The following is a 14,803-nucleotide window of genomic DNA, read 5'->3' as shown; positions in this document are numbered from 1 at the left end:
TTATCCGTCCTGCAGTTGCGTCCTTCCACCTCACAGCATTTGGGCCATCCCATAATTGTCCATCTAACTCCTCCACAAGCCATTTAGGTCCTTAATTTTTTTTCTGTTGTCGCCTCAGGTTGGCAGGAGAGCTGACATCTAAGGTGTGGAAGAGGAATCACGAGAAGATCATCTGGGCAGGGTCTGAGGAAACAGGGATCAACTCACATCCTCCCAAGGAGCTCCAAGTACTGCGCATGTAGGGGTACACAGTAAAACTGATGAGACCACACTTTCCTGCAAGGAGGAGACATTCATAGTTCCATCTAGTTCCACCCTCTGCCATGGGCAGGGACACCTTCCACTAGACCAGGTTGCTCAAAGCCCTGTCCAACCTGCCCTTGAACACTTCAGGGACGGGGCATCCAGAGCATCTCTCGGCAGCTGTTCCACTGCTTCCCCACCCTCATGGTGTCCAACATGGTCAGACACCCCTGGATGAAAATTTCACATCAGGTTGTGTTGGCGGGAAACACTTCTCAGCTGCAGAAGCTTCTCCATCCCTGACGTTCTCCATACCAGCACATATGGCCCGATAACATCTGTTATTAGAGACAAGACCGTGGTTGCAAGCGCCCTGCCAGGACAGGCTGAATATAGTTGTGTGTGTGTCTTAGATTTGTATTTGTATTTCCTGGGTTTCAGAGATGTGAATCAGAAGCCCAAATGCAAACAGCAAACCAAACTCAGAATTAATAAACATTTTTGCTTGTAAAACTTGTTATTCACAACAGGAAAGATAAAGCCAACCCCAAGAATAATACATTACCAATACAGTAAGAGACACCATCAACTTCAATATTTCAAGCTGTTCAGTTTAAATGTACATATGAAACAGGAGAGTCTGAAATCCCCCTGCCAAATTCTGTATAGGATCAAAGGAAAACACTTCTCCGGCGTCTGCAATCCTCTGAGGCACCTTGTCCCTGTGCGCGTTTCCCTGCCACACGTACCTCAAACCAGAACATTTGTCCCCAAAGAGACTGATGCATCTGCATATTTGATGTATCTGTCCTCGAGGTTCCATTGAAACGTTTGACTTGGCAGAAATGGAAGCAGGTAAAATTTAAGGCTGAGAAGTTGATTTGATAAGTGAGCCAGATTTTAGATATGTTGATAAGTAGAAAGTGTTTCTCATAACTCCCCAAAGCAGCTAGCTGATTTTGTTTGCACATCTCAAAGAAATAAGAAAGGCACAATAATTTTTTAATTCAGAGTGGTTGGGACTGTATTTTTAGTTAATAATAAATCAAAATTATGTCAGTAACTACTGACATGCATTGGATGAAACCGAGTTGTACAGCCAACAGGAACCATATCCTAACCCATTAACCAGTGCAGCTAGGAGGCACTCCAAGATGAGAAAGGCAGATAAAATAAAGTATAAAAGGGACATCTAAGGAGATATTTCACAGAATGGTTTACAGTTCTCTCCCAGAGTGATCTTGCTAGATGCCTTTTTTTTGCCAGGTTAAGGTAATCAATGGCATACAACATACTAATACGGACTGTCTTCTCCACTCAAACAAGAACTGATGGTCTGTCATTATTGTCATGTAACCAGTCAAAACCTCATCTAATAAAGTGGTAAACGGGCTTTACCAGCTCTGCAAACCACTCCCAAAACAGGTTCAAAGGACAGTAAAGGACCAGATGTCCCCTCTGCTGCCCAGCCCTGGGCAGTGGGACCTCAGCAGAGGGAGGGGGCCAGGCTGGGTGCCCTTCAGGACCAGCAGACTCCAAGATCTCTGCTCCTTATCAATGGAAACAACCCCATCTACAGGATTCCAAAGCAAAACTCCACAACTACCTGCAGACAAGTGGGGAAAAAGAGAAGGCTTGGAAATCTCCACTCCTTGGGACTACAGTGCTGCCCTAAATACCGAGGGACAGCCAGGGCAGACCCTGAGCAGCACGGAGCGATGTACAGCCATGCCAGCAGAACCCGCATTGCTTCTCACGTACGCTGGTGCCAGGAGCATTTACGGAAAGCCCCAGTACAATGTGCTCCAGCACTATCTGCTGCAGACATCTCGCAGGTTCATTTTGGAGCAGACGCAGCCCAGGGATATGTTTTGGGAGCAGCCTGGCAGCGGTTTCCTCGCCCTCCTCTGAGCCATTCCCAGCAGGGGAGCAGAGGAGCGCAGAGAAGGTCCCGAAGGGCAACGGTCCAAAGGATAGCTACCAAAACCTGCCTGGTCTGTTGAGAAAACTTGCTGGGAACAGGTCAAAGGAAACCCAAAATATGGTGGCTTACTGTAAGTGGGCAGAGGACAACACGGTTGATACACCTCAGAGGAAATATGGGGAAGATCTGCGTGCTCCAAGGACAACACATGGTTCACTGCTGGCCCTACAAGGACCATATTAATGGTCCCAAACTTGGAGCCCCACAACAAGTCCTGAACTAGGAGTCGATAACGCAACAGCAGTTACCATGGGCAAGCTACTGAAAAAGCACACTGCAAAATTAAAATGGAAAAAAATGTATTGCTCCATCCTGTAGACTTGGAGGTCTTTACTGAGCACAACGAGAACGATTTAGGCTGGGACCACCTCAGCTGTTTAAGCTAATTCAGCCAAACCCAGCCTGGCCAGGACAAGACGTGTCAGCATCGTGTGGCCCAACTGCAGCGCGGACGTACCCGGAAAGGCTTCAAACCATCAGGGTTCACCCTGGCAGTTAACTGGGGGGTTAGTGTTCAAAAATAAAAAAAAAAAAAAAAGAAAGAAGAAACCAAACCAAACAACAATTTGTCTCCCTAAGAAGATTAATAGGTGCATTTAAAGAAATCAGTCTGTAGGCTTAATGAGAAAGAGGCAGCAAAATCCTAAATGTGAGACCTCCTACAGTTTTTCAGTCCAGCTGTACGATCAAATAATAGTTTATGTAACCAGGACTGGAACAAAATAAATTAAAAGTAATTTCATGTTTTATCAAAGGAAAAAGTACAGTTTGGAATCAACGTGCAAAAAGGCGTAGTTCAGCACTGCATTTCCCCAAGCCTTTCACAAGCTTTGTATTTTCAGCTGATTTGCTTTTTTTCACAAGAGCAAGGCAAATTATCAAGTCCCTTAAGAACTTACACATTTCCAAATTTCAACTGTTCCTATTTTATAACTCATAACTTCACATATCTATAACTGAAATGTTTTCTTTAGATGAAAGAAAAAACAACAGCATGGTGTCCCAACATGCTGTTGTTCCCAGGCTGCAATCTGTTTTTTTCTGGTTAAAAAAATTCAAGAAGTGGTTAACAGCTACAACATGTCAATCTTTGAAAGTAATTCCCACACACAATTTCATCCTTTTGTAGACATTAAATATGGCAAAATCTCTTTGTACTCCTCACGTCTAGACTGAGGAAGGAAGGGTGCAAGCTACCGACAGACTCTTTCTCATACTGGGCAGCCCATGGTAGACCCATTTGGGTCTCAGGTGGGCTGGGGAGAAGGGCAGGACCCCTCTGAATTCATTCAATAGCTGAAGAAGACACATCTAACATTACCTTCATGCTCATGTACAACTTCTGAGGATGGAGCACCCTGAGACCATGTCAGAAGAGGTCGTGTACTCCAAGCGACTCCTAACAGAGCTCAAAATCCATGAATAAAGCCAAATTCCAAAATAAATCCGCACATTCATGATGCTACGGTCCTCAGGAGAGCACTGGACCTACAAAGCAATGTCCGCTGGAGCAGCGCTCAGAGTTCAGCATCAGCCTTACGTCCCTCTTGGCAACTGGAGAAACGTGTGAGCCCTGCTGCCAGGAAAGAATCAAAACAGGCTAAAATGCAGTAGTACACTGGCAGGGGAAAAAAAAAAATAAAAAGAAAGAAAAAAGGTTCAAAAGCTACTCTCGGTTATTGACATTTGGCCTCTGAAAGTCTCCCTGCCCTGTAATACCTGCACAGATACGTGTGTCTCTGGGGCAGGCGAAGGAGGGCATGTCAATACAGAATTTTGTCACATCTGCACCCGGCAACCTTTTGGTCCAAGGTGATTTTTTTTTTTCTGTGGCCTTCCGAGGAGCTGTCAAATCCTCACCTGAAAGCTGTGTGGGAAACTGCTTTGTCATGTCTGAGAAACCATGGCCCCCAGCAGGTCCCAGAGCCAAGAGGAGAATGGTCAGTCACACCTGCTCAGAATCCCTCAGAATTCAGCAGCATTTCTCAAGCAGCATGGATGCATCTTCCCTTTGAGCCACACAGCATCTGCCTGCTCTAGACTGTGTTATAACCGTCAAAAATGGGGGAAACCCTCCAAGAAGAGTGCAGGAGATGCTGTTCTCATGGAGAGCAGCCAAGCATGCTCAGAAAGCGCAAGTTTGGATGGCTGCAGGTGGGACAGGCTGGAGATGGCAGCCTGCACCTCACAGGGTGGTGGTGAAGCTGCGGGACATCCCAAGCAGGAGTCACAGCCCAGCACAGAAGCTGTTCACAGAGAACGAGAGAACACTGAGATGGGATGGCCTCGAGAGTCTTCAGGGAGGAAGGAAAGAGCTTCTCATGTGTCACAAGAGCCTGGGCAGAGCTTGCTGCAACTCGGGCAGTCACTGCATAACTGTGCTGCAGTGAGAAGACTCGGTGTCCATGAGAAGTCCCTTCCTTCCCTCCTGTACCACCCGCTGCCTGGCTGCGAACACAGAGGAGAGGAGCATGGTGGCCAAGCGTAGAACCACCGCATCATCTCCAAAGGCTCAGCTTCAAGTCCTGACCCACATGCCCCTGCTGTATCCCAGCCATGCAGTATGCCCCATCATCTGGCTGCAGAAGCAGAAACGGGTGAACATCCCAGACACCACTGCTCTCTGCTGCAAAACCAGCTGGACAGGATGGCTCAAGTCCAAGTTTGCAAACACACCTGGGCTTAAAGATGTTGTTGCCACTCAGAAGACATATGGAAGCTAAACTACATCTGCATGTCTCAAACATGTGGAGTACCGCAGGCAAATCCATTTTGGCTTTGCATAGGAGAGTCTCTCATTTAAGATCTTAGTTGTTACCTCGATAGTGGGACTATACGATGGGGTGACGAATGCTGTCTCTAAGTGGGTAATGGCCCCAAGGTCTCCCCTGCTCCTGTGCTCCTCCCTTTGCCCACTGGCACCTTACACACCCCATTACAGTCACTTGGCTCTTGGACAGGCACTGATGGTGTCCAAGTGGAGATGTTCAACTTGGTCGCTCTGACGTAAAGGCTCTTCCTCATGCCAGGGAGCAAGAGAAGGACAAGGTCAAGCTGCTAAGGCCACCTGGGAGCAACAGGTTTTCAAGCAGGACTGCTGCTGCAGGGGACACTGAGGACAGGGACAGGAGAAAGGTCTAGGGTCTCTGATATTCAAGAAACAGACAGGGCAGGAGAAGGGGTTTTTTTGCTGTAGCTCTTTTTAGAAGATGCCTAATACACTTTACTGCATCAAATATACTCGTATTTTCCCTCTATAGACAACGACCTAAAAGCACAATTAAATCATTTTTGACAAAAGAGAACGCACCAAGCTACTTAATCACATCTTCAGAGGGAACAAACCAGTATGAACAGCTAATCTACTGTACGTCACAGAAACTACAGTTTTGGGCTGAGGGAGACCAAATATTTTAGGAGGTGAAGCTTTTATTTAAGCTTCATGTAAGCATATATCCCATCACACCCTCTGGTAAACTGCTGCTACTCTTATTTGTGCTCACTGTTTATACATCTTGTTGCCATTTGGCCAGCTTGGACCTCTACACTCCAGATTTCATTTTACCTTTGTTAGCCATCGTGACCATCCTTACCACCCAGTGCCAGAAGTCAGGCTGGATGGCACGCCATCACTTTTTGTCTTAAGCCAAACTATGTCACTTTAAAAAGAGAGGAAAAACAATGAAAGTGCATTCAGCAGCAGCTTTTCTTGCCTTGGTGGATGATGTTCCTCTGCCCCTGAGGAGTTCAGCCTGGGCAGGGAGCTGCTGTTTCCTGCCCCATCCAGTCTGTTATGGGGCTCAGGTCTATCTCAGTATCAAACCCACAGCACTAAGCTACAAAGAGGCCAAGAGTCAGCGAGATGCCATCACCAGCACAGTTAAGTCATCTTTAAAATTAAATATGAGCAGAGCAGGGGTGAGGAGCCCCCCAGGAACACACCTTCCACCCTCACTATAAATCACAGCCCAGTGTTTATAGGATGCAATAAAACTACTCCTCCTTGTAGGCTCCTGAACAGCTCGTTGGAGGAGCTGGGTGTTCTCAGAAGGAGCCAGCTCACTACATTTATAAAAACTTTTCAGTGTCAGTGACACGAGAAGCGGTACGGCATGCCCGGCATGACTGACAGGCTGCACAGCAGCACTTCGGGGTCACGCTGAAGCTCAGCACCTCCAGGCACTAGAAAAGACAAAAAAAACCTGTTCATAAAAACAGTCGTGCCCATGGACTGATGCAAAAATAACAAATCTGTCATTCAAACAGACATTTGAAAACACATTGATGGCTCAACAGCAACAATCTCAATCCAAAGAAAATACGTGCAGCACTCATAACAGTTTATGATGTGTGGGACCGGGATGACCATTGGCACTTGCTGTCACTCACCAGCTGAAAAAAACCCCAAACAGTACTCAGGAGCAGCAGCTCTTATCAGCAGAGACAACGTGATCATCTTATTTCCACATTTAGCGAAAAAACAGAACAGCATTGCTGTGTAGCCTGTTTATCCAAACTGAGCTACCTGGCTCTAGGAAATGCTTTTGCCTACCCTGACTGCCTGCCCACTCCTTCTGAAGGTGCATCTTGTATGCTAGAATCACACAAATCACAGAATGTTAGGGATTGTAAGGGACCTCGGAAGATCATCCAGTGCATTTCCCCCGCCGGCACAGGAACACCCAGATGAGGTTACACAGGAAGGCGTCCAGGTGGGTTTGAATGCCTGCAGAGAAGGAGACTCCACAACCCCCCTGGGCAGCCTGGGCCAGTGTCTGTCACCCTCACTGAGAAGTTTCTTCTCAAATTTCAGTGGAACCTCTTGTGTTCCCGTTTGAACCCATTACCCCTTGTTCTACCGTTGGTTGTCACCAAGAAGAGCCTGGCTCCATCCTCCTGACACTCACCCTTTATATATCTGTAAACATTAATGAGGTCACCCCTCAGTCTCCTCTTCTCCAAGCTAAAGAGCCCCAGCTCCCTCAGCCTTTCCTCATAAGGGAGATGCTCCACTCCATCATCTTTGTTACCCTGCGCTGGACTCTCTCCAGCAGTTCCCCGTCCTCCTGGAACTGATGGGTCCAGAACTGGACACAATATTCCAGATGTGGCCTCACCAGGGGAGAGTAGAGGGGAAGGAGAACCTCTCTGGACCTACTGACCACCCCCCTTCTGATACACCCCAGGATGCCATTGGCCTTCCTGGCCACAAGGGCACAGTGCTGGCTCATGGTCACCCTGCTGTCCCCCAGGGCCCCCAGGTCCCTTTCCCCTACGCTGCTCTCTAATAGGTCATTCCTCAATTTCTAATGGAACTTGGGGTTGTTCCTACCCAGATGCAAGACTCTACACTTTCTCTTGTTATATTTCATTAAATTTTTCCCTGCCCAACTCTCCAGCCTGTCCAGGTCTCTGGATGGCAGCACAGCCTTCTGGCATGTCAGCCACTCCTCCCAGCTTGGTGTCGTCAGCAAACTTGCTGATAGTACACTCTATTCCCTTGTCCAAATAATTGAAGAATATATTGAATAATATAGGCCCCAGTACTGACCCGAGGCACTCCACTAGATACAGACCTCCAACTGGACTCTGCCTCATTGACCACGACTCTCTGGCTTCTTCCCTTCAGCCAGTTCACAGTCCACCTCACTACCTGATCATCCAGACCGCACTCCCTCAGTTTAGCTGTAAGGATGCTGTGGGAGATGGTGTCAAATGCCTTAGTGAAGTCAAGGCAGACCACATCCACCACCCTGCCATCATCCATCCATCTTGTTACGTCCTCATAAAAGTCAATGAGGTTGGTCAAGCACGACTTCCCCTTGGTGAAGCCATGTTGACTGCCCCTAGTGACCCTCTTATCCTTGACATGTCTTGAGATGGCATCAAGGATAAGTTGTTCCATGGGACATGAGTCTGATCTTGCAACAGGATTACTAGAAAAACACCCTCGGCCAATGGCGTGCCGTTGTGCTGTCACACCAGGGAGCTGGCAACAAGGGCTGCGCCGACAGGCAGGCGGGTTTGTTCTGGTGGGTGCACGTCCAGACGCACATCGAGTATTCCACAAACCAGTATAAACTGCAGGAATACACCACGGCACTGAATACCTGTTTGCAATAATTGGGAACATGATGGGAAGCGTCAAATTCATGCTCAGTTCGCAGAGCAAAGAAACAGCTCTTCTCAGGCGTGCTGGAGAGGCAGCACCCAGCATGACCCACAGTTTGCAGGGACCTGTCAGTCCCCGTGGACGCAGTCACCAGAGCTGTGGCACTGCTGAGCATCAGCAGAAGAAGCCGAGCACCAGCTCTCAGGGCTGTGGTGCACAGAAATGGCCCTGCCACAGCTGCAAACCGTGCAAGAACAAGCCAGAGACTCCTCCAAACCTTCCAACCAGCATGAGCCAACAGAGCAAAGCAAATCAACCTGTCCAAAATCATCTACATTTTTATTCCTGAGTGGAATCGGCATCGGCACATCCAGGCACATCCAGGAGCCCCTCGCAGCAAACGCACAGGGTAAAGAGGCAAGAAGTCAACACAGCATCCAGGCTGGTTTTAACGGAGAGAAACCCCAACCTCTGCAGCAGATTGCAAATCTGTGTATTTGTTTTGGAAATAAAAGCATTAATATTTTATGCCAAACATTTAGAATATTGATGAGCGTGTTCACAGAAGAGGTTTAGGAGTTACTTAAGCACCCAGAAGTGTGCTGTCTAACTTCAGTGGCCTAACGGTTGCTGTCATAGCCATCAAAAGTATGGAAAATACCTCTTGCTAAAGGGAAGACACTTTGCAGCTGACAGCGCCTGCCCATCACAGGAGAGGAAGACAAACTGAAGCCCAGTGGGATATTTAACACAGCAAATATTTTGACTTGATCTGTCAAGTAAGCCATTTTGTACTCCTCCTTTTACCTTTTATTTTGCTCACACAGGTTTTATGAGCTTGAAATGTTGCATACCTGTTCTTTCCCTCCTCACTTAAACCCAGCCTCAGCTCCCTCCTGACCCTCCAAATGTCTTATAGTAAATAAACTAATACTTACTAAGCATGGGTGCATGGCCAGCTTTGCCAGAGTGCCAGTCTGCGATTCAGCAAAAGGCCAGGAAAAAGCTATTTAAATATTTGAGGAAAAGGTTTTCCAGTGATGCCTCTGGTGGTACTGTCTTTGCACAGTCCTGCTCAGTCTCTGTGGGGATGGTAGTGCATGGAAACAAATACAGAGCTTGGTTTCTACACAGCTGTGAGCCCTGTGTATAGGTTATTTTTCCATCACACAGTCTCATTTTATGGCTTTATTTCTGGCATAGTCATACGAAAATGGACATCGACTGCTCATTTCTGCAAGCTGGTGGAAAGTGTCTATTTAAAAAGAAATCAGCAAACTTGATTTTTTTTTTTTAAATTACTTTATGTATATACTTATTACCTATAATATTATTGCTGTGGTGCTTATGGCAAGAAAACAGGCCAATATCCAGTAAACACAAGTGAGCTATCAAAAGGGCAGAATAGAGCATCTGAACTATTAACATTTTTCCAAACTTGAGCTATTTTCTCTAATTTGGAGGTGTGCTTCTTTCAGTCCTGCTTCTACTACGCTCTTTCATATCCTCCGATTTCTCTGACTGCCAAACAGATCGGTGTTAAATGTACAGCAGGGTAAATAGGACGGACACTTGACTTGCTGTCCCAAGCCAAGTGAAGGTTTCAGAGAAGCACTCACAGCACAGGTGGGATTCCGCTCAGTGCTGGAAGCTTCCCATCATGGTCACTCCAGCTCATAGCGTGCTGACCTGGAGGCTTGAGAAATTCAGGGGTATTGACTAAAGTGGCCTGTTTAGTATGGAAAGCAAAGGTCCCAGTGGTCTCTGCCAGCGTGTCATAGGAGAAAGCTTCCTCCTGGCCCCAGAGCCCCGCAGCCAGTCCAGCTGTTTGCAATGTGTGTCTCCCAGGCTGCGAGGAACAGCCACACCAAACGCACCACAGCTCCCACTGACAGCCCGGGCATTCGTGGCTGATACTCAGTGCCTCCCAGGAGACAGACCCTCTTCACCTCTGCTGTCCTTCAGCTTTAGCTCATGCATCCAGGCATCAAAAACAGCCTTTTAGGAGCTCCACAGCTGAGCAGCAGACAGAACGAAAACCTGAATGAATCGGCCATAAATCAGGTACAGACAAATGTGATCAAAAACAGCAGTAAAGTCTCTCTTCAGGACACCAGGAAAAACAGCCACCTAAAGCTCTGTGCCCGAAGCTACATTTCTAAACTTGGCGTCGTCTCTGCTCTGCCATCCAAACCCTTTTCATCAGTCCATCAAGCTGGACACTAAAATTATCTTGTCCCTTCTGCTTCGGGTGTCTTTTTGGAGGAGCAAACCAGAACCACACTGCCAGGCAGCTGGAAAGTTTCAATCCAAACACATCCACAACCGATTTCTGTTCCTTTGATCCTACAGGTTAACAACACTCCATCTTTTCTCTCCTCTCAGGTGACAGTGGGTCCTTTTTGCAGATGGGAGCAACCCTTCCCTCCCGCCCCGACAGCATCACCCTGCCCGGGTACCAGAGCCAGGCACAGCCCTCCCAGCCAGGATTTGGGAAGCACCATGCACAGGGTAAGATCTTCCCACCTGCACTGAAAACACCTTGCCCGGTGCAACCCCGCACCACCTCGGCCTTTTCCAGAGCTGCACCCGCCGGCAGGCCAGCACCGCACACACCTCCTTCCTCCTGCACCGCCGCGCCTCGCACAAAGCAGCCAGCAGAAAATCAAAGTCTGCAGATATCACAACCTGGTGAGAAGATGCTACTTTTTACTCTATGAAGTCTCTCCACAGTGCATGCACAGTTTCTTGAACACAATTATTATGAACTTAAACACAAGACCCCAGAATCCAGTGTACCTCATACACAGGGCAATAGTCTAAATATCTTATGACACAGAGCAAGCTGTGAAAAATTACACAGAAAAGTAATATTACTATGCATTTCATTGACTTGCATGAAGATTTAGGTTACTTAATTCAGAGAAAAAAACAAAACCAACCTGTCCAAGCAATGAGAGAAATTCACTTCCTCTTGCCTTGCTATATGGGATTTCTGGAGCCGTACTTTCGCACCACACACCCGCTGCTCAGTCAGCACAAGCCGCGCTTTGCTAAACCTTTTACAACATCTGGTCTATCTTATGTGACCACTCCTGGATCTCACAAAGCCAACTTTCTTCTTGAGGCCTGTTTTTTTCCTTCATTTCCACTTCGTTACCTTGAATTAAAATCCCTAAACGTTATCTCAGCCCCCCACACTCCTCCTACACTCATTTTTTAAACACTGGTACAGATCAGCATCTTCCCCATTCCACCATCACTCCGCAGCAGCCTGTGCCGTCAGCCCGCAGAGCCCCGTGTGGCCCAGCTCTTTAATTGTGTTAATTAATTGCAAGGGAGGGCAGCTCCCCAGCAGCAGCTCCCCAGGAGGGGCAGGAGCATCAGCTCAGCATGCAAGGGCTTGGGCACGGCCGGACACATCAAGGCAGTGTTTCTGGCAGGAGGAGCGAGGATGGGCAGCGTTGCAGGGCTGTGTCACTCCATCCTGCCCGCCTCATGTGCTCCAGGATCCCCACAGCCCCCGGGATCCCCAGCCCCAGGACCCGGCAGCAAATCCAGACCCGGGGAAGCAATGGGAGAGCCCCATGGCAGCACCAGAACAGACAGAGACAGCAGATCTGCACAGCTCCCTCAGCTGATCTTGTTATGCCAGCCCAAATAGCCATGTGGGTATTTAATTAAAATTGTTAGGAGCAACCTACGAACAAGTTCCCACTGGCAGATTCCAAAGCGGAGGGATCAGTGACTCTTGAGCAAGGGGAACTGGAAAAACATCAAGGAAAACAGGCATGATTTTACTCAGGGGTATTTTTTCACACTCTCTGTGTAAAAGCTAACAGAGATTTTACAAAAAAAAAGCCTGTCAGCAGCTCAAATGCCCTGTAGGTTCCCTGAATCCCACCTGGACAGTAACGTGCAGCCTGCAAGCAGCGATTGCAGCCAGCTGGCTAGGACCAAGAGGAAAGCACCGCCAAGTGAGACCGCAGCCTCCCGTCAAGGTTCCTGCTCATGTTTTCTCTGTTGGAAGTAACGCGACCAACAACACAAGCAGAGCTCATCCCCGTACAGGCAAGGTGGAGAGCCCGAAACACTGCCGCCTCGGCTGCGCACCGTGGGCAAACTGCCACCGAGTCCCCCGCATCCCTCCATACAACTTTGTGCTCCTTGCGTTTATTTTTCCAGATGGGGTGATATTTTCGGATCAGCTTTTTTTAAAGGAATATCTCCAACCTTACGCCCGCTCCTGAAGCAGCTCCTTGCTGGCTGGCGCTGCCTGGCAGAGGGAGTGCAGCTCAGCGCGGTTCCCCGCGAGGTTTTGCACCGGTGACTCCTAGCAGGGCTGCACATCCCTCCTGTTACATAATGGCCGTTCCCACTGGTGCCGTCTCCAGCTGGGGTGGCCATGGTCAGGATGTCTGCAGACCCCGGTGCCGCCAAGCACTGTCCTCCCACCCTGACCAGATCCCCAGCCTGCTCCCCAGCTTTCAGTTTACCACCCACCATTCATCACAACCCTGCGGATACAGAGCCCCGGTCACCCTCTTCTGCACCCCCCCTTTCCTCCAGATTGCGTCCCAAAATCTCCTCCAAGCCCTGGCTGCTCCTAACTGTCCTCTGGGCCCCATCCCAACCAGGACCTCCCCTCCTCTTGCCGTGCATGGCTGAGGCTCCTTAACCCCAAAACACATCCTCCCTCCTCCAGACCCCAGTCCCCCTGTGCCGCCCCAACCCTCACTGCTGGACCCTCACCCACCAGGCAGCACCCCCCTTTCTTCTGCCCCCCAAAATACTGTGCTCCCCCCCCCGAGAGTATGCTGTCCCTATCTCACCCTAAACCACACCCCTGCCTTCTCCCAGCACCCATGGGTCTTTCTGAGCTGCTCCCTGCCCTGGGACTGCACCCCCAGCAGTGACCTGCCTTGCGTGCCTCCATCTACCCCCTACGTCCCATTTATCCCCGTGTCTGCCCGCACCCCAAACTGCCGCACCGTGGTCCCCCACAGTTCGCACCCCTTGCAGCCCCTCCCTGACCCCGCCTGTCCGCATCTGCCCGCACGTGCCCCGCACACCTGCAGCTCCTGCCTGCCCCCCAAAACCCTGCACCCGCCTGTTGTACCCCGGACCCCCGCGCCCAGCGCACCAGCACCCGGCTCTGCCCGCACCCCCGCCCCGAAGCCCATCTGCCCCCGCACCCACCGCTGCTCCCACAGCCCCCCGCGCTCTGACCTGGGCCCGGGCCCGGGCGCGCTGCCCGGGAGCTGTCCGCCGCCGCCCGGTGCTGAAAGCGGCTTGGAGGCGGCGGGCGGCGGCGGGGCCCCAGCGGCGGCGGCGGCGGCGGCGGCGGGCGGCAGCTGCCCGTCGTCGCCGCCGCCCTCCAGGCTGGCCTCGTTGCCCATGGCGGGCCGGGCGGGACCGCTCCCTCAGCGCAGCGCCGCCTCCGCCGCCATCAGCCCCTCGCCGCCATCGCCGCCTGCCCCGCCGGCCCCGCGCATGCGCCGCCCCCCGCACCCGCCCGCTCGCGCCGCGGGCACGCGCGCCTCCCAGCCAATCGCTGCCCGTCGCCCCACCCTCCATCGTCCCCTCCCGCCCCGCCCCGGCGCGGGCGGCACGTGCCCCCCGCCCCGCGGGCGTGCGCAGGGGCAGCCAATGGCAGCGCGAGGCGGCGGCGGGCGCGCGGGATGGTCCCGCCCCGCCGAGCCCACCGGCCAATCCGCGCTTTGCACCCTCCGCGCTCGCCAGGCGGCGCCACGCGAGCTCACACCCTGACAGCCAATGAGCATCCAGTCTCCCGTGAGGTCACACCACGGCAGCCAATCAGCATCTGCTTCTGCATGAGGTTACACCCCGACAACCAATGAGCACGTGCTGCTGCAGGACGTCACGCCCTGCCTGGGTGGTCACAGTCTGACAGCCAATGAGCTCCCTCCTCCCCCCTGAGGTCATGGGCGGCCCCAGGACATCACACCCTGCCAGCCAATGAATGTCCCACACCCTTCTGAAGTCATGATCTGCCTTGGGATGCCACACCTTGCCAGCCAATGGGTGTCCTGCTCCCTATGAGGTCACAGGCAGCCCTGTGATATCACACACTACTGGCCAATGAGCACCCTGCTAGCTCATGAGGTCACGCATTGTCCTTGCAGGTCACTCACAGCCAGGCACTGCAGACGCAGCTCCCTGTGAGGTCACACAGTGCCTGGTGGGTGAGCACACAGGCTCTGGTGTGAGGTCACGGGCTCTCAGATGAGGTGACAGACCCATAAGGTCACACAGCGCTCAGCCACTGATCATCATTGCTCTACCATGATGTCACAGGGCTCAACCAATGGGCTCACAGGCTCTGCCCAAGGTGCAGGCTCAGCCCATGAGCACCCAGCTTCCCCAGGGAAGGTCACAGAGAGCCCAGCCAACCAGCACCTCCCATCCCCATTAGGTCACACAGCGCTCGGCCAACAGATGTG

General features: G+C 50.9%; 1 protein-coding gene across 2 annotated transcripts in view; it reads right to left on the bottom strand.

The window, feature by feature from the left end:
* BSN (bassoon presynaptic cytomatrix protein) overlaps positions 1 to 13,816 on the bottom strand; it is a 92,667-nt gene extending 78,851 nt beyond the window's left edge. For both annotated transcript variants that reach the window (XM_065845484.2, XM_065845485.2), the window contains exon 1: positions 13,569 to 13,816. In XM_065845484.2, the coding sequence (XP_065701556.1) occupies positions 13,569 to 13,738 (170 nt within the window). In that variant the 5' untranslated portion in view covers positions 13,739 to 13,816. The remainder of the gene's footprint in view (positions 1 to 13,568) is intronic.
* Positions 13,817 to 14,803: the final 987 nt, after the last annotated feature.

This window comes from Patagioenas fasciata, chromosome 10, assembly GCF_037038585.1.
Source record: "Patagioenas fasciata isolate bPatFas1 chromosome 10, bPatFas1.hap1, whole genome shotgun sequence".
NCBI lineage: Eukaryota > Metazoa > Chordata > Aves > Columbiformes > Columbidae > Patagioenas > Patagioenas fasciata.
The sequence above is the reverse complement of the archived record's forward strand: the minus strand, read 5'-3'. Positions and strand labels throughout refer to the sequence as shown.